The 26,557-nt window shown below is 42.3% G+C and overlaps 1 protein-coding gene across 2 annotated transcripts in view; it reads right to left on the bottom strand.

Moving 5' to 3' along the window:
- Window positions 1-687: 687 nt before the first annotated feature.
- LOC142907785 (uncharacterized) overlaps window positions 688-26,557 on the bottom strand; it is a 37,703-nt gene continuing 11,833 nt past the window's right edge. Inside the window, exons 3-14 of one of the 2 annotated variants that reach the window (XM_076057582.1) lie at window positions 22,247-22,340; window positions 21,660-21,788; window positions 19,822-19,935; window positions 16,900-17,010; window positions 14,083-14,150; window positions 13,673-13,958; window positions 12,285-12,560; window positions 10,001-10,068; window positions 9,583-9,856; window positions 9,087-9,362; window positions 8,101-8,279; window positions 688-1,125 (exon numbers count right to left, since the gene is read on the bottom strand). In XM_076057582.1, the coding sequence (XP_075913697.1) occupies window positions 937-1,125; window positions 8,101-8,279; window positions 9,087-9,362; window positions 9,583-9,856; window positions 10,001-10,068; window positions 12,285-12,560; window positions 13,673-13,958; window positions 14,083-14,150; window positions 16,900-17,010; window positions 19,822-19,935; window positions 21,660-21,788; window positions 22,247-22,340 (2,064 nt within the window). In that variant the 3' untranslated portion in view covers window positions 688-936. Of the gene's footprint in view, window positions 1,126-4,133; window positions 7,424-8,100; window positions 8,280-9,086; window positions 9,363-9,582; window positions 9,857-10,000; window positions 10,069-12,284; window positions 12,561-13,672; window positions 13,959-14,082; window positions 14,151-16,899; window positions 17,011-19,821; window positions 19,936-21,659; window positions 21,789-22,246; window positions 22,341-26,557 lie in introns of those variants that run through there. The other variant, XM_076057583.1, reaches the window with a different exon arrangement.

The raw sequence follows: 26,557 nt of genomic DNA on the forward strand, positions 1-26,557 counted from the left end.
GACGTCACAATGGAAAGGAGAGAGACGGCGGGAAGAGAAAAAGAGAGAACGCCCAGAGAGAGGGGAGGGGACATCACTTGAAGAGGTGTGGCGGATAGGGAAACAGAGTAGGGTGGATGCGTGCAACGTGCACCTCACAATAAATAAAGTATAGTGTGGCCCCTCTGCCTTAGAACGGTGGATTCTCTACACATACATACATATAACATGCCTACATACGAACACAGTGCGAGTCTAATACAGGAAGTCATAGAAGGCATCTGACTCATCGACTTTTCCTGCATCCCTCCACTGATGTTTACCTTCGGTGAAGGCATGAGCAACCACCATTCCTCGCCTCCGGTTGATGGGGATGCGAGCCCACAGTAGCCTGGGGCTTACAGGTCCACACACCTTACCGCCACGTTCCCACACCCCCTTCATTCTTGGTGAGCCACTCCCTGTTGTTTGGCATTTCCCTTCCACGGGTAAAGTACCATAAAAACAACCCCCGACCTCCTCAGCGGTTCTGAATGGTAACCACAGCCGCCCACGCGGTCTCTAGATGAGTGCGAAGGGCTGGTTACCCCTTCACCTTCAATGTAATTACCGTGAAAACACATGGAAAATATTTCACACATACACACTTGCGTACATAGACACACGAGTGTACATGTAGTGAATAACTCGCAGACGATAAGACTTGGAAGCACTTCTTTATTAACGAGCACCATCGGGGTTAACAAACTTAATATGTAGTCCGTCTATTGTCGGCGACGCTACTCAGGCAGGGCAGTTGGTAGGCTGCCTGACGAGCGGCGCCCCGAGAAGGTAGAGACAGAGACGACGACGAGAAGAATGGTGAAGACGAAGAGAAGAATGTCGACGATGGACTTCAGCAGCACGACAGGGATCTCACTCCAACAACAGCCCCGAGGTGTCCCACAGGGGCCCCTCTTATACTGTCAGCGTGGCCTGGCTCCGCCCCGGCCACGCCCCCTTTCTGTACCCTAATAGCGGGTTCCTGGTGGGCCCCTTCTGTGACCTTTCCCCTAGATCCTTGTCTTGTGTATATCCTGGCCTGCTGACGTGAGGACTGCCGTACGCCTCAGATCTCCTTTTCTGCCAGCAGCCAGTGCTATGCCGCTACATACATACACAGCAGTGTACAATCAGACACATGAGTGGACATACACACGGGAGGCCATCTGCTACAGCCTGGAAACTGATGATCATCTTTGCTGTCTTACGGTATTATAAACCACGCTTTCAAGATATACCATTCAGATGATTATGTAACGTTCATGACAGCAATTATAATAATTTTGGTTGACTGAATATAACAAATCACCGTTGTTGTCGAGATGCACCCTTATCAACACGAGTGTCCTTAAATAAATTGATGAAACAACGTCGACACAACAGTTGAATGCAAAGTGCATGAAAGGCAAAGTTAAGAATAAAGGATATATGGATCCTAGGGGCGAGTATGAGAGATATTTCACAAATGAGAATGAGTATCCGAACCAGTGTGCTGTGATAAAGGCAAACAAATGGATGTACGCACTTGAAAAAGGCGTGATGCACATTAATAAAACGAATCCATTAACAACACTCATTGAACACACGATGCTTCTTGATCTTCAATAACGTGGACCAAGAATTATCAAGCTGAACTTGAGGCCAAGCTGAGCATGAGGCCAATATTCTCAATATTATAAGTAACGAGCTAAGTTATCCGGCTTCGCATGGGTCTCAGTAATCAAATGTAAGAGTAATGTCTTGGCATGTTGTCTTAGAATAATTTAATGCTGCAAATGAAGTCGGTAAACGTGTATTTTGTTACGGTTGTTTTTATTGTGTGATACAGTCACATGACTTGTTTGTTTGATATGAGCACAGCTTTAAAATGTGTTAACATTGGAGAGCTTCAGGATATACAATATTGGATGTATTGTCATCTAGTGCCAATATGAATTTTTTTCGCATTGCCAACTCTGGAGCGACCAACATAGAGTTGGAATGAGAGAAACATGGGCTTAGCAGGCTTGTTGATGCTCAATGCAAAACTGAGCTGGACAGGGAATTGAAGGAGTTTAAATTGAAAGAGCAGGTCAGAGGTAATGGCTGGAATGCGTGGAATTAATCCTGCTGCATGGTCAGTCATGATGGTCGATTCAATTACACGGGGCATCATTTTCTTCACAGATAATCGCGTACCATTGCAAAGTGTTGGTGGGTCTAGATTCCTAAGAAGCATGATGGGTGGGCCAATATTGAGGTTGGGTTTGTGTGGAGGCACACCAGGTGGTTGCAGAGTTGAGAAATTCTGTAGGGTAATTGGCTGCCTCATTAGTGTCCAGTACAGTGTCAATTGACCTGTATGTATGAGAAATACCTGGTAATTCAGAAAGGAGGTCGTTGTTAGTGATATTGACAGCGTCATTTTTTGGTGCGAGGATGCCTCTTTTGCATAGCCAATTGTGGTCATGTAAGTGGCGAAACATCACCAAAGACAACTTATACAAGTTACTGAAGTGTTGCAACTGTTGTGCCAATGTTGGTCATAGAGATACTTCTATCTGCATTGTAATTGCCCATTTTGAGCAGACTTACAGCAAACTGTGGCTTTGCCAGTGGTCCTGGTAATGTTGCAGGTAGGTGCCTCTGCGTTATCCAAATTAAAGTTCAATTTGAAGACAGATTGAGCTGTTCTTCAATCCTGTCAATAGTGACAGCAATGTATAATAATGCAACTGTATTGGAGATAATGTTGCTCTGCCGGATTTTGGCCAAAAGAAGATTTATAAATAAAGTTTTGCCAGAAATAAAATGGCACCACTGGCCGTGAAAACAGCAATAATAATCTTGTTGAAGCCTTCTCTTTGGCTTGGAAGCAGACTTTGCTCATGCAGTACGATGTATTCAGTAAGCTGCTGCTTGTTTTAGTTGGGTTCTCGCAAAAGGCTATGTGGCACATTATTATATTTGTTTTGTTCTGGTTCAGGAAGGGCAAAAGTTTAGAGGCTAGCTCCACCTAAATCCTGAACTTATCTTCAATGATAATAAGAGCCTGATTGAAGATGGCATCATTGTAGTGATGTAGCAGGTTTGGATTTTGCACGTGCCTGGTGTAGAATGTCCTCTGCCAGATTCTCCTTGTGGTCGTGCCATAGTTGCAGAGGATTAGACACGGCACATGTGTGCAGCATCATGGCAAATAGGTTCCACACCATTGCTGGTGACAGAGTTGCAGCTGCCTCGTCCAAAGTGCTGTTCCATTGCACATCATCCTATAGCAGTCCTCGGAGTTGGCAAGCATATTGGTAAGTATCACAGATGGTGCCATCACCTATTCGCAGCTCTTCAAATGACTTAGGCCGTTTGGCCTCATGTAGAAGCAGTCTGAGGTACAAGCATTTAAAATTGTTGGGATGTAAGTGTAAACACGGCCAAGTGCTTCACTGTTTTTTGTGGGTAATTTGACACATTTTGTCCAATATTGCGGTGCACCTACTTTTATCGCAACATTCCATGTATAGCACTTGGGTACCTCATGATGAAGCAGTGTCTGAGCAAAGCATCATCCCTACAGTGAAGGAAGAAAGCAGTGAGAGTTGTGTGTTGTGGGACTTGGGCTCGCGTATGTGCATGTGTCCATGAAGAAGACTCTTTTCCCATTCTCAAGGTGCACGCTGAGACAAAACACAGTGGGATGTCGCTCGTGAATGGGGAAGTTGAGGATTCTCAATATGGCTTCATTGGTGCTGATGTGTCTACCAATTCAAAGTTGTTGAACCTCATGATGCACTGTGCCATCTGTTGTGAGGCCCAAGATAACTATGTCAGATCCTTTGTTGACATACTTGCACACAAGCTTACCCCGAGCTCTCAATACTGATGGTGCATTGTCTTTGAGGTGTGCGCCTTTTGGCGTCATCTGGTCCAACACCATGTGAGACTGGGTACTAAGAAAAGTTGTCTTGAGTGTGTACCAATCAATTGCAAGGACAGTGCATACATTATCAGTGTTGTCTTTTTGTTTGCATTTTGACCGTAAATGTTGCGGTTAATGCAAGCATGATCCCTTGTAAAAAGGTATCAGTTTTGTTGCCAGATAAAAGGGTAAAAACATATTATATCTTGCTCCTGGCAAAGGTCTCATAATAGTTTTATTGTTCAATACCTAGCTTTATTAAAATATTTGCGTTAGCGTAAATTGCCGTCATCATTTCAATGTACATCGAGTTTCTCAGACTAAAAAGGTAAATGTGTAAAATATTCGTACGAGTTTGCTTTCCCTACTGATTGAAGCACGGGTTAGGAACACTGGCTTGTCACATGTGGCATAACGTAATGGCCATTTAAACATCAATCAAAGGACGTCACACGGGATCATCGTGAAGGTGACTGGGCCCAGCAGCAGCGCGTTCACCACTTGTTGAGGTTGGCGGTTTGCATCCGGCAGGCCGTCCTGTTTATCACTGCGGGTGTATGCAATATTACGCCTCGTCTGATTGAGAGTGGACGTCAAAGATCCCTGACGTCATTAGAAACGAGCCAGCCATTGTGTCATGTAATTCGAGGACAATGTAATACAATCGACCTTTCTGCATCGCGACTTTTCCCATGACGTTTTCGATATATCGCGGGGTCGGCATAAGAACATTTTATGGGAAATTTTGGGGAGTTTTGCGAAGGCCACAGACGACACGCGAAGGCTAGCAGACGACACACAAAACGTTTAGTAACTCATAAATGCATAAAACATATGTACAGTACTGTATAATATTAATGCATTTGATCTTTTAATACCATAAATATACCCACATTTTTTTAAAGGAATATTTTGTAAAAGTTTAAGTTTGCGAAAAGAACGCAGAAGCCAGTAGACGACACGCAAAGGCTGGATATGTAGAGATATCTTAAACCTCCCGGCAGGAGGTGCTCGCTCCACTCACCAAGGTGACCACAACATTTTACGTGTTTTTTTCTAGATCGCGGGGGGCCTGCGCCCCCTAACCCCCGCGATGTGGAGGGGTCGACTGTAGAAGTGAGGGAATTTCAATGGCCCTACCACAATAATAGGCAATTTGCAGCTCTGCAATGTATTGTCAAAAAACCCTCACGAGGGAAATATTCAGAGTTCCAACTTGGGTGCATTGCTCACAAACTCTTCCATATTGATCCCGCTGCACGCGACTTGCTGATCGACTGTGGTGCACCTGGTTTATACTGCTGATAATTGAAGCTACCATTTTACCTAGGAATGGAATAGAACCCATGCCCCTTGGATTGCAAGTCTAGTGTACGAACCATTGCACAACAACAGTAACATTTTGACAGCAACTTCATTTACCCAATGTAGCTGCGATGAACTGCCAGCAGGCAGTGACGTGGCCCAGCAGTCGCGGTTCATGGCCTTGTTAGAGAATTGCAGATTGAGCCGGGCGACCTGCCAGCATTATAGCTGCAGTGTTTATAAACCATAAATACGACTCTGTGCCGTCCGCTTCCCTGGACATTAAAGATCCCCTGGTATCAATCAGGAGCAGATCACTGTGTGCCGGCTGTATTGTTCACATTCGAAGTCTAAAAATTACCAAAAAATTACAAAGTAACATCACCCCCTGCTGTGAAAATATTGCAACCTGTATCTGTGAAACTTAGTACCTTTGTGATAGCCGTGATGTGTGCATGACAAGTGTACTAAATTACTTCTGCTCAACTTATCCCCAGTCAAATCTTGACTTAAAGCTTTCGTGACTGCAGGAATCCATATTCTTTGTGTCGCTTGCGTTGCAATGACAAAACGTTGTAGTTTTTAGTTATTTTTTCTTTGAACCTATCTACGTGACTTCACCCAAAGACCCAAAGAATATTGTCCCCAGCCCTGCTAAGGTCAGAAGTGGGCAGCATTGAGCCTCTCAAGATGGCTGCTTCTGAGTGTCCACCAACAAGGTCAGCAGTTTGCCAATGCAAAATAATCGATTACCTCTGCAAAGTTATGACGATTTATGTACGTAGATTACATCTGCATCACAACCCAAGCCTGTGATTTTGGCAGCATTGAATGTACCTTGATTAGTCACCTGGCCATGGTAGCAGACTACAGTACTGCAAGAAATTGACACGTCGGCCAAGCACAAGCAAGACAGTTTCCAGTGTGTTTCACCTACACAACGTTGAAGACAACTACGAGCTCAAACTGCATCTGAATGCCCGGTTGCTAATGTATGATGCAGAGCCTTTCTTCCTTGGAGTTATGTTGGAGAGGAGTCTGGCATTCCTTCAACAGCTTAAGGTATCCAGAAAGTTGTGCTCACGGCACAGTCTTCTAGCACGGCTGGACGCGTCAACCTTCGGCACTGTCGCCCACACACTACGTAGATCAGGTCTCATGATGGATTTGCAGTGAGTCCACCTGAGTCGCAGACCTTGTTCCATAGAGGCACCACATTTATCTGTAACACGTATACACAAAGGGGTAACTGCCCCTTTACCAGATACAGCCTAGGGTGGTGACCACCCAGGCAACTACACTATACATAGGAGTTACAGCTACGAAGGGTCGGACCCTCACTCGGGCCCCCGACCACGTGTTGAAGCCTTGTAGGATGTAGAGCTTCCAGCTTGTAGAATGCAGCGACCCCAGTCCCTCCGAGGGACCCACCTTATATCCTCCCGGGTCAGGGCCGGCTCCGCCCTCGGCCCCATCTACCTTTGCGAGCATTCTAGCTCGCTCTTAATCCCCCTCGAGAGCTCTCCCCGAACACGTGATCACCCTTATGCCCCCCACCTGGGACCCTCTCTGTGGACACTCCGGATCACGTGTCTACGGGGTCAACCAGAGTGCCGTAACCGCAGGGCAACCCTGTCCCGACATTCTCTAGCTTCCCCTTGTGATTTTTGCGTGGTGTCTGCGCTATCCCAGCGCTCACCAAGCCCCGCTAGGGCTGGTACTACACCCACCTATGGGGTGTACGCCATAACGGTGCATCGCACGCCATGCTCTGCTAGAACCGGCCTCACACAGCCACCCACACGGTCCATGATGTAGGAACATCGTATGGGACGGCCCTTCTGGGCCAGCACCATACAGTGACATCCCCGATGTCACTACATATTGGTAACGGTTTGTACAAGAACTTGAGTAAATAGAAGATGGTGGGGTATTCCACAGACAGGTAGTGTGAGGGAAAAAAGATTTAAACAACATTGGGTTAAAAATTCCATGGGTAACGATGTGCTCTAACTACTGCACCACATTTTTCCTGCACCCCAGTTAGAATTGCTCAAAAATGTCCTTCAATTGTGGGTAGGTTTCACGGAGATCCCACAGCACCTTCCAGAATTGTTTGACATGTCTTTTCACGCAAACCAGCTCCAGCACGTATTCAGTCGCCTTCTCGCTGCCTTGCCACTTCTGCCTTTCTTTCGCTTCCTACACCGACACAGGCACAAAGCGTGTTACTTAGAACAGGGCGATGTTCCAGGCATTAGTAAATTTTCAGATCCACTGCCAGGCTACTCTGTGTGTGTTTCAGTTAAATGGCAGTGCTAATGGCAAAGGTTTGACTTCATTTGATGCTTGTGCATCGATGACAACACAATCCGTTGATGATGTTAAAATTATCCAACTGGGGGCACAAATCAATGTGAGCAAGAGTTTATTATAAAGTTTCGCTGCTATTAGGGTCTCGTCTTGAAGGATGTTGGCCAAATTGATTAAAAAGTCACCATAGAGTTGGAGGCAGCTAGTGCCAAAAGGCTTCACTTTGCATCTGGCCTCGCTGACAAGGCACCTCCCCGTTTGCGATCCAATGACGTCATCATGCGTGAGGTTATCTCAGAATGTTACCCATCATGTGCCGTGTGAGGTTTTTTTTATTCTGCAGATAGGAATGTGATGTTATTTTTTATAATGAAATACTTCCGAGGACAAACGTTAAACATGTTCATAGAATACTTGGATCACCTACATGGAACATGTTAATGAGGGCCGTCGTATCTTCATTTTAAGGGCAGACTGCACACCATTCTACTCTCTCACCTTGTAATTTAACATTTTCAATTTGATCCTGATCCCCCTTTAATTACTACACCAGCCCATGGACATACCTGCACATTGAAGTCAGTGAATATATTTCGGCTCTGTAGTTGAGACAGCAGGGGTATCACGTTGGAGTGCAGTGCCTGGATCAGCTCCCGTTTATAAGATCGAATTTTTTCTTGCAGCGAAGAGTTGGTATATTTGTTCAGAAACAAGCTCGTCTTCTTGCAAAGCCTTTTGAAAAACACTGCAGTAAAAAAAGACAAAGTTAATGCTGTTTCAGCCTTAGAGATGGACAAAGTGAGGTTGGAGTGCTTTTGGAGAACGGAACTCAATCCTGAAAAGTAGCACCCATTTTCCTGAAGAATAACAATTTAATTAATTGTACATTACCTGACATGACATGGATCTGACACATGGACATAGACAGAAAGTGGAACACATGTATGCATATTCTTGGTTCTTTCGGTAAAGTCACGGAGAGAGAAAATAAAAATAATAAATTTAAAATTTAAAAAATAAACTGAAAATAACAAAATCTGTGTATGGTCTGAAAGACGTTCAACATACATGTATGCGTATGGTCCGTAAGAAGTTAAACATACATGCATACAATTTTGGAAGAAGATGCAATGTTTTAGACTGCTGAGAAAATTAATTAGGCTTTGTTGAGACAGGTCACTAGGAGGATTGGGAGCCTGGTGGTGGAGACTAGTGATGGAGTGGCAGACAGAGGAGGGAATGCACCAAAGGGTGTGCACAGCGTTGAGTTGGAGGAGTTGAATTGGCTAAGGTTCTGGAGCTATATGGAATGTATCACATGACTATGTGGATTAACAGTGGCTTGGGGATGCATTCATTCAGCAGTGGATAGAATATAGCTGAGAATGCCTCATAGAAATCGATTACAGGGCTATTAAGCAGGGTTAAAACTGTCGACTCGTTGACAACCGACTCCTTCGTGAGTGTGCTGACCACTTGGTCACCCAGTATTCAATTGGCCGTTATTTACATAAAAAAGCAGGAAGGCGTTTGAAATGTAGTAATTTCTCACCAAGAGAGCCCAGCCACTGCGTGACTTCAGGATACTTGTCCTGCACGGCTTGCAGAGCAAACAGCAGCTGGAGGCAGTCGTCATTGCCTCTGGATATGAAGTAGTTGAGCAGTGCCTCTGCAGACTTCTCACCATTATTCATGCACTTGGCTTGAGTCAAGATCTTATTGGGAATTTGTCCTCGAATCATCAGCTGCAGCAGGAGATGTCGGGGGTCTTTAGCGATCCAAAACTTCAGATCCAACTTCTTCTCTTTAATGGACCGCACGGACTCACCTGTGACAAACATAACTTTGGATGCATTTTACATTTATCTTTTCATATGCATTGTCTTTTCATTTAACTATCCTGTTATTCCAAAATGTGCCAAAAGAATAAAGGAGCAGGCAACATTTTTTATTACAGTATTCAACCATTTTGAAAATTAACATTGGAAAATTGTACAGTTGTACAGTATCCGTGCATATGCACGATGTATTATTAGTGTGGGTCATACCGTGCTTCTGAAACCAGCTCTTTAGTGGCTCGTAGTTCCTCCTCACATAATAGAGACCTTTCCACAGTTCCCACAATGCCGTCTCTTCTTGTTCAAAGAAGTGATCTAGTATAACATCCACACACTCCTCTCCATGCTTGTTCTTGGCTGCTTGGTAAACTTCGTGTGGAATAGAATGTGATTCGTCAAAAATTTTTAGGAAGTGCGATGTATCCGCTCCAATCCATTCCTTGAAATTCCCCTTGTTTTCTTGGATGAGTTTCAATGTGTCACTCTGATTGTGGTCGTGAATTAGAGAACATGGGAGTTAAGTTTGTTATTTATATGTGCAATGGATTCCAAAGCATGCTTCATCCTAAGCATATATACTAAACAAATGAAGAGTGTTCAATGTGCATGCAAACTGCATCTAGTTTACCTGAATTCCATTTGACAGCACATCAACACGTGGCACACTGATTCCATTGCTCTTTGTTTTGGTACCACCTGTGAATAAATACAATACTACTAGGTTACCATTGATTAAAGTGGACAGTTGGTGTGGTTAAATATTTTCTCACTTCATAGCAGCAAATTACCTTATTAGAACTGAATAATAATGATGATAAACACAGAATGTGAGACACTGAGATGAGAGTGATGGAGCATATTTACATTACAAACTTTATAAAATGTTCTACAGACATGAACAGGAATTGAGTTTGAACAATTGCAATAAAGATCAAGATGTCTCTTGATGCTACCACGCATCCCCAGTACATTCAACCCTCTGCCAAATCATGCAGTTGCTACACAGTTGATAAGCGACCTCAAGATCTGCTTAAACTTTATCTCACTATCTACACGTCGGTCTTCCCTTTGTTGTTACACTTCTGGAGACCACGCCAATGCCTGTCTCAACGATTGGCCATGACCCATTGTGTACACACGTCCCACCCAGCGCAAACGTGTTTATCTAACGATATCTAAACCGCTTACAGATCATGTTCTCTTGCCAACTAATGCATTGCTTATGCTATCTTGCCAATACCTTTCTAGAATCACTCGTACATTTGTGATCAAATTGCAACATAATCTTATTTTCAAACTGGAAGTAATGTTTGTCGTCACTATCATGGTGTGGTTGCTGGGACATGGCATCACGTGGTAATTGCTCCTTTTCCATTGTGTGCACGTTCCATTGGCATCTGAATCTCATCTGCCTCTAGTAACCCACATTACCAAGGCTCCCAGTGCCCTGTTGTGGACAACATTGTCTCTCGTGATCATTATCTGTATGAAGGTAGAGTTAAGACTACACAAAATGTCCCACACTCATGAAACCGATCTCTGTAGCCATCACTTCCAGAAAGGTCACTCATGATGTTGCCCATCTTCCACAACAAGGACATGGAGTTGTTTTTCTGGAGAGCAGAGCATTCTCAACGACCAAGGAAATCTCACTTCTAGACAGTGCTAAACCCAAGTTAAACATAACTAAAATAGAAGTGTAGCTAAGCACTGTCTCAACAGGTTAAAAGATACTCAAGAATATGCTAGCCTGCAGAAGTATATTATTTGGGTCTCTCGGTAAAGTCACGTAGATACAGTAGGTTCAAAGAAGATAACAACAAAAATACAAGATACTACGACGTTGCGATCACAACACAAGCGATCGTCATCTTTTTTTTCCTCCTGATGACAATCGCTTGTGTTGTGATCGAAACGTCGTAGTTTTTTGTTATTTTTATTATTTTCTTTGACCATATCTACGTGACTTGACCAAAATACCCAAATAATATGAATTCCTGCCGTCACGAAAGCTTTAAGCCAAGATTTAGCCTGCAGAAGGATAGCGTTATATGGTCACTAAAGCTTTAAACTAAGTGTTACAATTGGTATAATAGATGTGTTGAATATTACACGGGATTTTCACATGTATATATGCCAAGCCACACTTAACTTATCAGCTCAAATATGTATTATGTACATTTTATCAATATCAATGTGTGCATTAGATAATTTTTGCAAGTAAAAAAAAATGTTTGGATAAAACTACCATGTTCTTAAAGTCAACGTTGTGTCATTCATCCATGATTAAACCAAATAATCAAAACTTTATAGAATCTATGAATGACCAAACATCCACAAACTTCATGAGTAGTTGTACTGCATAAGTATAATGTGGGTTTACTCTCCAACACACCGGTGTGCTGAAGTTGTAACGAATTGGCATGTTTTGTAAATGTGACAAACCTTACTAAATTGGCTGCATCGGGTGGTGGCAGGTTTAACGGCACATTATATCTAGATGATCTAACCCAAAAACCTCTTATGGTCATGATACCTAGCTGGATAAGGTGACATTGTGTGTATGACTTCCCGAACATTGTCTTGATGATGTTTGCTGTTTTTTAATAATGTTAAATCGAATTGATGAGTTTGGTCTTGAGGATTGCTCTACAACTTTTCAGTGAGATGAATCAATAATAATTGGCATATTAATCGCTAGTACACAGATCTAACGACACAGATTTGGTGCTATTATTCCGTGGCCCAACCAAAAAATAAATTATGAATCATGATGTTGCAAAAACCTACGTGTTAAGATTACAGGGCTGCTGTGGCAGAGTTACGATTGTCTGCTTGTCCTACAAATTATCATCTTTCCCGTTGTTTACATGAAAGAGGTGTAAGGCATTTTAAATAAAATAATAACTTACCAAGAGAGCCCAGCCACTGTTTGACTTCAGGATACTCATCTTGCACGGCTTGCAGAGAAATCAGCAGATGGAGGCAATCATCATTGCCTCTATTGATGAAGTAATTTAGAAGTAGCTCTGCACACTTCTCGCTGCCATTCATGCCCTTGGCTTTAGCGAAGACGGCATTAGAGATGAATGTTTGACTCTTCAGATGCTCTAGAAGATGGTGTGGGTCCCTACTGATCCACAGCTTCAGAGCTGACTTATTCTCTCGAATGCACTGCATTGCGTCACCTGTGATTGACAGCGTTGAATAAATGTCACGGGTATTTTTTTCATTGCTCTTGACTTTTACCACAAGTGTGCTAAAAGAATCAAGAGGCGAAGCAGAGATGGGTTCATAATTGTACTCAAGCATTACGGCGTTTAACATGAAGCTGTTCAGTCACATGCCACTTGGTGAGTGCCATCTTGTTTTGTGGCACGGAACATAACTGATTAATTATTTGAAAGGGCAAGCACAAGCTGCAAAGTTGTACGGAATCCAAGCATATGAATGACTTTTATTCCTTGTTCATTGTGTAGTGATGTTAAATGGATCACTATGGCGCATAGCGCCAAGTGCTGTAGAAATGGGCACAGAGCCTCACACACCATGCAGTACCATTCAATGCGCCACTAGGGGCATGGTACTGGGTGCTAGCAGAAGGAAGCCAGATGAGTACTACCGACAGAGTAGGGGATAACAGCCTCTGCCAGCGCCGCAGGTAATCGCCATAGAGTCGGTCACTGGGGGAGTGTGGTGGGGGTGGCTGGCGGCAGGGGGGGGGGGCATGCGAGGACGAGTCACCCCATCAGCGGGTTAAGCACGTGATGGGCTGGGGTGAGGAATGTGGGCCAAGGGTGAACGACGGGACACGGAAAGAGGAGCTGAGAAACGTCTAGAGAGTTCCCAAAGGGGGCGTGGTTAAGAGCAGAGCCAGAGAGGGAACAGGTGTGGTGTAATTCCAGAGGTAGGCGGGGCCGAGGGTGGAGCCAGGCCGCGCTGGGAAGGATAAAAGGGGAGCTCCGATCGTATATTGGGGCTGTCTGCAGGTAAAGTGGAACCCAAGTGATATATCTACGTCTTTGTCTTCGACATCGTGGGTCAGGCAGCACGTTGGTTGCTCTGACCCGATTATAGTTATCCTGTATGCGAGAGAAATAGGTGTATTGTGGTCCTATGTGTAACAAGAGAGATAGGTGTATTTAGTCTCGTGTGTAACGGTGTTGCACGAAGTGTAGAATTAACGTTTTTGCATCATAAATCGCGTCTCTGAAATGATTCACTACAATTGTAACAAAAGCCATACAAAATCAATTCACTGCCAGTACGCAACTCTTGTTATAATGAACGTGGGTCATACCTTGGTTATGAAGCCACCTCCACAGCTGCAAATAGTGCTTCCTCACAAAGTAGAGTGCTTCCCACAGTTCCTTACAGCCTGTGTCTCCTTTTTTTAAGAAGTGGTCCAGTATGTGCTCCACACACTCCTCTCCATGCCTCTTCCTGGCTGCGTTGTAAACGTGGTGAGGAATCCACTTATAGTCCTTGAGATGCTCCAGGAGGTGTGAGGGATCAACTCCGATCCAGGCCTTGAGATTCTCTTGGTTCTCTCGGATGAGTTTCATTGTCTCACTCTCCTGGCTCCCCTGTAGGGGAGAACACGGGATCTGATTAATGAGGGATGAAGCCCACAGCTGTCCTTGTGAGTAAGCCTACACAATGAATAATTAATGTTGGAGTGAATGTGTAAAAATGCTGCGTTGATTGTACCTGAACTTCAATGAACATAAGATCAACAAGTTCTTCGCCTTCATCATTATTCTTTCTATAAGTAGTGCCTGTGAAATAAATGCCATAAAATTAAGTTACAAACGATTCACTTAATACTTGATATGGTTGATAATTTCCTTCTGGTAGCAGAGCAAAACATTCAATTATTGGAACCCATATTCAATTCAAAGAGGTCATTTATACTACGAATATTTTAATACTGTTTTGAAAATGTCACAAATAAGTGGCTGCAGTGTTGCCGAATGAAAAGTAGTATTGAACGTTAGTGTCCAATCAGAAGTAATCAGTAGGAAGCAACTAAAATAGAAGTGTAGCGGAGTGCTGTGAAACTGCAGACTAAGGAAGCAGCAAAGTCGTTCCCCACATTGTGCTGATGGCCGCTAATCAGTGTCCCTGTGTTAAAAAGCATTTTCAGTGTCTCCACCACAAATTGATTTTCTCCCGTTGCCTTGCCGTTTCCACTCGACTCCTCAGCAATGATCTACGTTCATCATCCCCTGTAGCAGCCTTCTGGCTTATCTCTACACCTGCCACTGCTGAACAGTTCTTCCGAATATTATATTCCTTGTATCTTCCAAAACAAATATTAATCTCACGTTATTGCAAGCATCATATAACCATCTTCTTTTCTACCGCAATTCCATGATCTCTTAGTAAAGGACAAGTAATAAATATAACCTCATATAATAAGTCTAACCATTTTATCTGAGCAAATGTTTAAAGGTGGTTTTTAAAAGAACAAAGCCTGTTGAAAAATATGGATTTGGGAACCTCTAACATGTTGTCAAAGGTAGGAAAATTTTCGATGGCCACCAAAAATATCAGCTCATAGTCAACAAACATAGCTGGCCATAAAATTAATTTTGGGTTAGATTGATATAAATGTGTCGTTTCTAAGAAAAGCTGTCTCGGGTGTGGACCAATCAAATTCAAGGACGGTGCATATTATTATCAGAGTTGTCTTTTTGTTTGCATTTTGACTGCTTGTGTTGTGGTTATTGCAAACATGATGCCTTGAATAAAGGTGTCAGTTTTTGTGCCAGTTAAAAGGGTAAAACCTATTCCTATAAATGTGTCGTTAAACCCGACACCTGACACAGCCAATTAGCAAGGTTTGTTAAGTTCACAAAATATGCCAATTAGTTACTAATTCAGCACACTGCTGTGTTGGACCTTAAACCCACAATATTTACAATTTGAATATGACGTTTCGCTGGTGATTACAACCAGCTTTGTCAGGTGATCATCAAAAAATGTGAAGAAGTCTTCCTGTTTCAGTCGTAAAGAGAGTAAATGTGAAGCCATCATTGTGAGCATATCAGGTGCCAAGACTATAGGGGGTTTAATGTAGTAATATAAATTACAATGGATCATGTTAACCTGAGAATATGCATTACCAATTATTAATTGGGTTATTCACAGGTAACATAGTGGAATGAGTTTATGTTCACGTTGTTGTCCCTCCCCGAAACCTATGATTAGGATACATTAGATCTGAGATTATTCATATTGATCGGGAAAGCCTACGTGCTGCTAAAATGTTTATATTGAAGGTTAAGGCATTAATTTCCTATGAAAACAAATATTATTTATTGAAGAAAAATGTCCAAATATATTGGAGGCACAGACATTGTAATTCCGGAACACACATGTCATAGTGGCAGAACGATAGACAATTACAATTTTCATAATATCTGGATTTGCAAGTTAGTAACATTTTAAAGGAAACTTTTATGTTGGAAACATTAGTCAAATTGTAATCTCATCTATTATTCTAGGCCTTATTAGAGTCCTACCAGTCTCCAATACATGAAGTGCTCTCTCACCTACATATTCTTAGTCATTATTGGAGTCAGTTTGTATCTGATTCTTCAGCAGATTCTGCATCATGTTACTATTTATACTTTCTCTTGTTCAACACTATCACCGAGCCTGTTTGGTAGAGGTGCGCTTGTCCATTGGAGTGATGAACAGTTTCCTCAAGGTTAGCTGCGATTAACTAGACGTTGATCAAGAGTAACTGCATTTGTTTTGAAAGCGTTTAACATCGTAAAAAAATATTTTAATTTCATTGGCAGAGTATTGAGTGAGATTCATGTATTTTGATTTAAAGCTTTCGTGAATGCAAGGATTCATATTCTTGGTTCTTTCAGTAAAGTCACGTAGAAGGGAAACAATAAAATAATAAAAAATAATAAACAATACAATTCTCACGACGTTTCGACTGCAACACAAACAATCATTTTGCTGTGGTTTTCACACTTGATTATGCTTGCTTGTGTTGCAGTCGAAACGTCGTGATAATTTTAATGTTTTATTATTTTATTATTTTATTGTTTCTCTTCTACGTGACTTTACCGAAAGAACCAAGAATATGAGATTCATGTCGTTGACTAAACTACTGATTGTGAATATGCACGCATTAAGGTCTCAGGATTTGGAGTCTTGTTTTGTGGCACGAAATTGAGATTAATGTTGCAGTGGCTGCAAATATACAACAATTAAACTGATGCAAGATGGCTCATTAAGTTCTGGTCTCGCATAATGAGATAGTAAAGTACATGGGTATGGTGTATTTTAACAATCAAATATAGGGAACACTTTACTCTTTTGTGTCAAAATATGTATGGTGAGAAATGACTTAACAATTATCTTAATATGTAACAGTTAGTCTCTGAATATCATTACTTACAGCATGCACCTGTAAGATCTCAAGCGGTGTCGCCATGGTAGCATAAGAATACATTTTAATAGATTCATCCCGTTTTGGATATAATAATGGAACACTATACTTACCATAATGCTCCGATGTTTTTTTCAAAGTCAGCCATTTCCGTTTTGTCTTGAGTAGAAAGAGACTAAATGCAGACAGTACCAGTCCAAGGATAGACCCCAAAACTATAGCTGCTGCAGGTGCAGTGTAGTTTCCCAAAGGATGAGAAACAAACATCTGTCAAAACCAGAACATTTGAAGTCTAATCCACACCTGCTGATGACACATATCAGATCACATTATGTGTACATTTATTATTCGCACCATTCTTATGGTGCAAGACTCTCATGAAGGAAGGTGCGGTGTTTCATAGACACTGTCTGCAATACGTTCTCAATAGGGAGCGAAGCTGGTATTTGGCTTCTTGAAATTAACTCAATTGTGGGTACAGTAAACACTCACTATTCACGAGTTCTGAATCCATGGGTTTCGCGAGTAACTAAATGTATAATGACAATAGAGCCTGCATGCGGTGTGAGTGGACTATTGGCCATGGGAGGTAATGACAGGGGAATCAGCCTACAGTGTTAATGCACTTGTGGCCATGGGAGGTAATGACAGGGGTATGGTCAGGTCACGAACGAGGACAGTAGAGTCTGCTGTGGAGCTAGCATCCAGAGTGAGCGAGAATGAACGAGAAGGGGGGCGTGGCCTCGGTTGTTGTCAAGTGAATGTGTCTTGAATAAAGTCCCATCTCAAGAGAAGTGTGCCAAGTCATTACAAATTTGTAATGGGTTCAACTGAGTCGCAGATGTAGACTTTGGAGGCAATACATTTATTTAGTTCCAACACATGGGATAACTTCCCCTCAACAGAATAACAACCTTATGTTGTGACCACCTGGCTAACTACACTCATGATTACGTAACTGCTACTATAGACCAGGACCAACGACTTCGGCCCGGGTCCACGTGTTGGAGACTCGTTGGACGGAGATTGTAGATGAAGGGTTTTTTTCCTGGATGAACAACAACCCTGATCCCTCTTGGGACCCGGCTTATATTCTCTGTGTCATGGCCAGTTTCGCCCTTGGCCACGTCCACCTTCCAGAATTATTGGGAGGCTCTGGGTCCCAACCACGTGACCCCTCCTAGGCCCCTCTTGGGGCCCCTCTGTCAACTTAGCCGGTCACGTGTCCTCCGGGGTCAACCAAAATGCTATGGTCTCACACAACCCTATCCTTCAGTCGGCACCCACACACCCTATCTTGCAGGGTTGGCATTGCACTTAAAGCATGGTGCCATCCAGGGCTCTTATTCAGCACACACCGTGCTCCTCTAGGGCCGGTACTGCACCCACAGCATTTAGACATTCAGTAATGTCTCTACAAATGTATGCTAATTCACTATTCGTGACCCACTGGACTTCAGTATTTGCGAGTGTACATGGTGCCAGACCACCAATACCTCCTCGGCTACCCGCTTAGTCCTCAAGTCATGCAGTGATCCCACTATGAACTCGCTATTGTGCAGGTTTACTTTATACTTACAATCCACTCGTTTATACATTTAGGTATGAACAAGTCGACTGAGTTGCATAAAATTCAGGAAAGTGTTGTGGCTCGTGTTCTCCAAAATGATAACTGTGCATTGCTATCAAACACCTGCATCTATTGCGTCATCCTCCTAAGCTCATCAACATCACCACCACCCTCCATCAGAGTAAAATCATCATCCAAGGTAGTTACAAAAAACACATGGTTGTTTATAACAATTTTTTTTCCAGGTAAGGCCCACTTGTCAGATATGACTTGGCCACAAATGATAGCTCAATGAAGTGGCTTATCGAGGGGTAATTTAACGCAGCCAAATCATCTAAATGCATGTTTCTAAATGTGGAGGCGAAAAACCTGAGTACCCAGAGAAAAATCCATCTGACCACGGGGAGAACATCCAAACTCCAAATATACAGGTGTCTGGGTTGGGATCGAACCCCCGACCTAACGTATACCAGGCAAGGAATCACTGGGGTGACCACTCGTACAATGAACGTCACCCCATTTTTCCAATTGGAACGAGGTTTCCTCATGAGCGAATTCTGCAATTATGTGCATTATCAAGAACAAATCCCTCGTGAATAGAGAGAGGGTTTTTCTGTGTACCTCAAATTTTGCGTAATTGGAAGCCAACACACTTGGCACACTCTTTTAGGAACAATATCATGGGATCTCTAATGTTCAGTGTGAACAATATGCAATGTAGTATTTATGGATAATATACCCATAATATGAATTAATGTGGTTGCTGGATTCGAACCCTGAACTTCTGCAACGACGCATTACCACTTAGCCATTCAAATTAAGATTGGCGTGAGTTGGTGAGGAGAGGCGGTGATGTCATGAGACGTCGGGGTGGTGAGTAGAAGGGTTTATGACGCCACGCGGGATTTGGGTGCAGCAGGGAGAGGGGATGAATAATTGTCATTTCTTTTCCGCATACTGTTAACAGAGATAAAAATCTATATTTTTGTATGAAATAATCAGTTTACGAAATCATCAGAGTCTGTACATATGTGCCATCTTCTTACCATAGACATTCTGCGGGTTCCTAATAGTTAAATAATAGCAATGCTCACCTGATTTAAATAAGGCATTCAATACCCAGCGTATGCCTGAGGTCACTGCATTTTGGTTCCACTGATTCTGCTACGGATAGTGATAAAGACGATGCTAGGTATGGTGATGATGCTGTCTCAAAGTTGTGAGTTGTAAATGAAACGTGCACAATGAATCCTGTTTTGGATTTCACCTGTCAAGAAAGATTATTTTACAGTTACTCTTGGTCATATTCACATTCAAACACGAGTCTGTATTTTGCCTTCATTCCTATGCAGCGAGCGTCTGCTATTTCAGTTACCAGACTGTTGTTGCTTTGACTGTCAAGATAACAAATCAACGTCTCTACTGCATAACTGATGGCACCGGTTCCAGTGGCTGGTTAGCTCACCTGTGTGGGGCTTTTCATGGAGACAAATCCCTGAGCCAGGGTCTCTCTTGAGCCCCTGAATGCACTGACACACGGTGTCCTGGGCCACGGAGCAGGTGTGAGCCACCTCCTCATCTGCAATGAGAAGCATCACATCAAACCACTAACCTCTCCATTCAAACCAAAGTCAATTTAATAGTTTTGTTTTTGCATCATCAGTCACTGAATGAGAGAAAACAATGGTTGCCAGTTTGCTGCACATATAGAAATATCTATAACAATAAGCATACCATTTAAGACTGGGAAAGAAAAGTAACCACTGCTGTGTAAGGTTAGCACACTGAACTTGTAAGCCAGAGGTCACTGGTTACATTAATAATTATCATTGTGGAATTAGAGAGCGCCATCTAGGAGGTTACAAGGGGTTCCTGCATGGCCACCGCTGGGTAACCGGTATCCAATCCTAAGCGGGGATTCCATCTGGGCCAAAGGTAACGGGCAGAGTTGGAGATAATAAACGGGAACCATCGGGAGGATTCCACGAGGGGGCGTGGCTGAAGGTGGAGCTTAGCTCCGCCGAGAGGGATATAAGCGGAGGCAGGAGAGGACTCGGGGTCGGTGTGGGAAGCGTCGGGTCAGGACTGCATCACTGCTCAACCTCTCCTCGCCGACGACCATGTGGCGAACTCCCAGTGAAGCAGCCGCTCCTCCCGGCACGCCGACAGCCAGCGGCAGTATCGGAGAGAGAGGGAGGCGTGCCACGACGGTGGACATAGAACGGCTCGTCAACGGCAGTAGAGAGAGAAAAGGAAAGGAGAGAGGAAGAGAGAGTGGAGATGTGTACAGATTCTATGAATAAAAAGACGCCAGTCAACAGTTGTCGTGATAGTCGTTCATTACAAATGTAAAAACAAAATGCCTCTGTCCACCCCGCACAATGCCATGTATCGTGAAACATCAATATATTCTCACATTGACTATTCAACTTAAAAAAAAATACTTATTAAAAATACAAAACGTAAAATAGTTAAACTGATAGGCTGGTGTTTCATGCTAACACCCTTGGAGTTACCATTGAGAGGTGGAATACCTCTTCCAAGACGTCTGGGCAGTGTGGCAGTCGGCCAAATACCCTCTAGAGGGGCTGTCGTGGGCAATAACAAAATAGTATGCTAACCTCTTCCAAGATAGCTGGTCTTCTTGGAAGAGTAGGCCACATATCTAGTAATTAATTGCTAAAATAGTTACCAGTTTTGATTTGACAACCCTTGGCGGAATGCAGACGACTGTGATTTGACCATTTTCAGAGGTTATATTCATGTTATCCAATATGTACCTGAGAAAACATCCAAGAAATATAGTCCTCTTTGTCCCCTGTTGAGGTTGTTTGTTCATACTTCACCACACAGAGCAGGTTGGTAAAGGTGAGGAACATAGATGTAGAAAAATACTACAGAAAATAATACAGTCCAATTGATTTTGCTGCACTCCTCAGTACGTAGCCCTGTAGCGGTCTATATCACGAGTTCTATGCATGGTTGACCCCCACTTAAGCACTTTCCAGCCTGAAACTTGTTTAGCTTCTGATATCTGATGAGATCAGTTACATACCTGAGAATGTGTCATTGGCAGGACATTATTAATTTCTACAGATTCACAAACCAGGATATCAGCACTGCTGGTATCTTGGTCTGTTTGATATCCTGTTTTGTTTCTTCACTGTACACCCCAAATATAACTTATCTGCCTTATTACAAGATGCTGATGGCACTATTGGAATATGATGCATACAAAGAGATAAATCTCAAAAACACACAATGCAGATATGGCAGTAACCTACTTGCTGTGCTGTCATTTACCTTGTCCGCAACTGCTGCACGGTGCACACTTCTCCTCATGGTTGACTCTGCTCATGTAGCTGCCCTCAGGGCATATATCACACCTCGCTCTCCTTTTATTAGCTGTACAGTCGAATATCTTGTATGTCCCTGGAGGACAACGCAGCGTGAGCAGGCCAAGACAAAACACCTCACTTTTGTATTGGTGCTGGACTAAACGTCCAAGCAGGAACTGATTCTTTGGGAGACAGAGTGGACAAACTTTAAGCACGCACCTTTTAGGAACAATGCATCAACTCGATGCATATTGTTGTGTTTTTATTTATTTATTACAAATTAACCCGTCTGGTGGGGCCACTGGAATGGCACTACCATTTGGAGTTCCTTCACACATCTGTAGTGCATCAACCTAGCCACCAAACAGGCACCTGAGTGCCATGCTTTTTGTTTCACACAGCAGTAGGGGTAGGGCAACGGTTCTCAACCTGTCTGCAAAGTCATGAAAAGTTCTCCACGGACTTCTGCTGTTTTCAATGTTATCGTGACAATCGAATGTCAAGGAGAGGGAAGTGTTATGACCCTGGATGGCCACGTCTGTGTTGCTTTACCTGCAGGGCACAGCTCACAACAGATGCCTCGTTGTGATTTGTAGAATCCATCACCGCACTCCTTGGCAAGAGACAATTTGTGCAGTAAAGAGATCTGCAGAACGGATCCATACAGAATGGTTGGGCAATCAGGCGGAGGAACTGAACAGCAATACGATCCAGCTAAATGAATCATAAATATGCGCCATCTGCTTCACTCATATTAAAGATGCCCTAACATTCGCACCGTCAATTAGCACGGTTGGATGCGTAGGGTGTAAAAGAAGTTCAACCAACATACGTAATTTGAAAGGAGCCAGCCATTGTATGACGTGCCACAATCTAGATTTGCCAAATGTAAATTACCTGCTATACTCAATTGGGGAAAGCACCAATCATTGCCCCCGACTGACAAACTAATGCCCATTTGTAGGCCAGGTGCTGAGTTACCTTGTGATGTGTTTATGTTGTCTATAATTTGCACTCCTGTCATGTTTTTCTATATCTTGCAATTTCACGCCTGTCCTTGTCACGGCTGGTGGAAGGGCCTCAACTACTGGGAGCTCCAGGGGGTATTTGTCGACTCTTCCATGCTCACCATTCGTCTTGGAAGAGGTAGGGGAATTCCCAATTCAACCCATCACATCATCTTATCCTATCAAGGATGTGTGTATATCGTCTTATGAATAACTTGAGACCTGACGATCAGACTTAACTGCGATGAACTCATTTACACTGCTGGGTGGACAGAGGTGGTGGTGTAGATTTAAATTGAGCCACAGACCACTGTATGGAATGTTCAGTGTGCTCACGACTACACCATGACAGCCCCCTTAATTTATCAGTTAAAAAGTACAAATCTTCGCGCCCTTGACATTTATATATTTCATAATAAAGGTTTTTGGGTTAGATCGCGTTTATTTATAAATGTGTCGTAACCCTCCACCACCCGACACGGCCAATCAGCAAAAAAAGTGTCACGTTGACAAAAGACAAATAATTCACTACTTCAGCCCACCGGTGTGTTGAAGAGTTAATCCACATTTACAGTTTGAGTACGACGTTTCGCTGGTAAATACATCCAGCATCATCAAGCAATTCGCCAGAATGGTAAAGCCCTTGCTTGCTCCCGGTTTTTATACAGAGCAGCAGGGTGACGTCATCACTTAACTCATCAGGTGCAGTGATTAGAGGCGGAGGGCGGGGTATTGTAATTATATAATCGATTAGTAATCAGTCATTGGTTATGATTAGTAATGAGTTGTAGATTAGTAATTCTTTAAATGTAATGTGTATTATTTAATAATACGCTTCCAGGCCGCACTAAGCCGGTAGCTGTCAGAGCGATTAAAGTTATTCTTGTTCCTCTAAATTTCAATGGATTCTCTAATTAGTCTTTGCCAGTAATAATTCGTTTTACACACCACTGCAACATTGTCAAAATCAATTGAGTGTCCTTGTTGACAAGCATGTTCTGCCACTGCCGACAGTTGTGTTTGAGATAATTTAATATTTCTCTGATGTTCTTTTAGTCTTACGCTGATGTTACGTCCCGTCTGCCCAATGTAGCAGCTGCCACATGAACAATTAATCCGATATACACCTTCTGTTGATAGTTCAGGTAATGCATCTTTAGTGCAAGATACTAGTTTTTGAATTTTGTGTACTGTACCAAATCTTACTGTAATGTTTTGCTTTTGCAGAACACGGGCTAATTTGTCAGTTACTCCTGAGATATATGGAATTTTTATTGTTTTAACAATCTGGTCGCTTTCAGTAGTATTGCTTTGCGATCGTGATTTGGCATTCAGTGCTCTGTTAATTTCAGCATTATTGTAGCCATTCTGTCGTAGTGCATCTTTAACGTGTTTAATCTCTCTCACTAGACTCTCACCATCTGACACTGTTTTCGCCCGATGTACGAGCGTCTTGATAAGAGAGGATTTTTGAGCTGGATGATGATGTGATTCTGCATTCAGATAGGCATCAGTGTGCGTTTGCTTTCTGTAAACGCTGTGTGTTATTTTACCTTTTAGGCCATGTCCAAGCAAAATATCTAGGAATGGGAGTGTGTTATTCACCTCCATTTCCATGGTGAACTGGATGGCCGGGTTTTGTGCATTGAGATGATTTAGAAAATCATTAAGTGTATCTTTACCATGTGGCCAGACAACCAAAGTGTCATCCACATACCTAAACCAAAAAGATGGTTTTAATGTGCTCGAGGCAAGTGCTCTTATTTCAAAGTTTTCCATGTACAAATTTGCTATAGCAGGGGATAAAGGAGAACCCATTGCTGCTCCTTCCTTTTGTTTAAAGAAATCCCCTCTCCATAAGAAGTAAGTGTTATTTAAACAATGGCCAGCAAGTTTCGGAATATCTTTTTGTAAACCGGTATTCTTTACTAGTGTATCAAGTAATTTAAGCGATTCGTCCACTGGAACCTTAGTGAATAGAGAAATCACATCAAAACTTACCAGAATATCATCAGGAGTAAGTTTAATTTCTTTAATCACATTCACAAGATGTTCTGAATTTTTTTATGAATGAAGATGTCCTACCGATGTAGGGCTGTATTTGTTTGGTTATATATTTTGCTAATTGATATGTGGCAGAGCCAATTGTACTGACTATGGGTCGTAATGGGATGCCGATTTTATGAATCTTTGGTAGCCCATAGAGTCTAGGTGGTTTTGAGGCCCTTGGCTTAATTAGGTATTGCTCATTTTTAGGGATTAATGAATTTGCAATTATTGCAGTGGTCTTACGTTCTAAAGTATTAGTTGGATCTCGTTTAATTTTAATGTAGGTACTTTCCTCTAGTAAATTTCTAATTTTATTATCATAATCGGCTCGTGACATCACTACAGTAGTGCGGCCTTTATCAGCTGCTAGGATTTGGATATCCTTATTTACACGCAGCTCTCTTAAGGCTTTTGCCTCGTTAGAGCTAATATTTACTTTTGGAACTTTGCTATTCTCAATTATTTTAGCAACCTCATGTCTAGTCATCTCTGCCTCATTATGTGGAAGGAGTCTAACTGCTGATTCTACCTCAGCAATTATCTCATCCACTGGAATTGTGCGTGGGGTAACGGCAAAGTTAAGGCCTTTAGAAAGGATAGAGACCATGTCACCGGTTAATACAGTGTTGGTCAAGTTCAGTACAGTTTTGTTTTTACATTTTTGGTTTTCAGTAGGGATTTGTTTATTATGTAGTCTAGAAAATTTATTAATTTGGTTATTTTTTGTTAGTTTAAACACATTATCAGTCGATTGTTGTGTTATGTTATCGATTATATTCCAATAATGCATAGATACACTATTGCTTATATCTAAGTGTAACTGCTTTAGCGATTCCGAAATGTAAGATAATTCACTCCTATTGTGCTGTATTCTCTCTATTAATAATAATTCGCTAGCTTTGTGTAGTATTTGGTTAGCTTTAGAAGACTTTATGTGATGTGTTATTTTAACTGCGTTTGGTATTACCTTTGAATCTCTGCACCTTTTGAGGAACGCCAGTGAAGATATAAATTTCATCCGCTTAATGCGAAGCTTCTCCAATTTTCTGGTTTTAAGAAAAGTATCCTCCCCATAGAGGTTAGTCAGTTTAACACGTAGGCTTTCGCGACCAATATTATTCATAATAAAGGTTTTTGGGTTAGATCGCGTTTATTTATAAATGTGTCGTAACCCTCCACCACCCGACACGGCCAATCAGCAAAAAAAGTGTCACGTTGACAAAAGACAAATAATTCACTACTTCAGCCCACCGGCTGAATAATTCACTGGCGTTCCTCAAAAGGTGCAGAGATTCAAAGGTAATACCAAACGCAGGGTTACGACACATTTATAAATAAACGCGATCTAACCCAAAAACCTTTATTATGAATAATATTGGTCGCGAAAGCCTACGTGTTAAACTGACTAACCTCTATGGGGAGGATACTTTTCTTAAAACCAGAAAATTGGAGAAGCTTCGCATTAAGTGGATGAAATTGATATCTTCACTGGCGTTCCTCAAAAGGTGCAGAGATTCAAAGGTAATACCAAACGCAGTTAAAATAACACATCACATAAAGTCTTCCAAAGCTAACCAAATACTACACAAAGCTAGCGAATTATTATTAATAGAGAGAATACAGCACAATAGGAGTGAATTATCTTACATTTCGGAATCGCTAAAGCAGTTACACTTAGATATAAGCAATAGTGTATCTATGCATTATTGGAATATAATCGATAACATAACACAACAATCGGCTGATAATGTGTTTAAACTAACAAAAATTAACCAAATTAATAAATTTTCTAGACTACATAATAAAC

Source organism: Petromyzon marinus, chromosome 83 (genome assembly GCF_048934315.1).
Source record: "Petromyzon marinus isolate PM22_M1 ecotype Great Lakes invasive population chromosome 83, UKy_Petmar_22M1.pri1.0, whole genome shotgun sequence".
Taxonomy (NCBI): domain Eukaryota; kingdom Metazoa; phylum Chordata; class Hyperoartia; order Petromyzontiformes; family Petromyzontidae; genus Petromyzon; species Petromyzon marinus.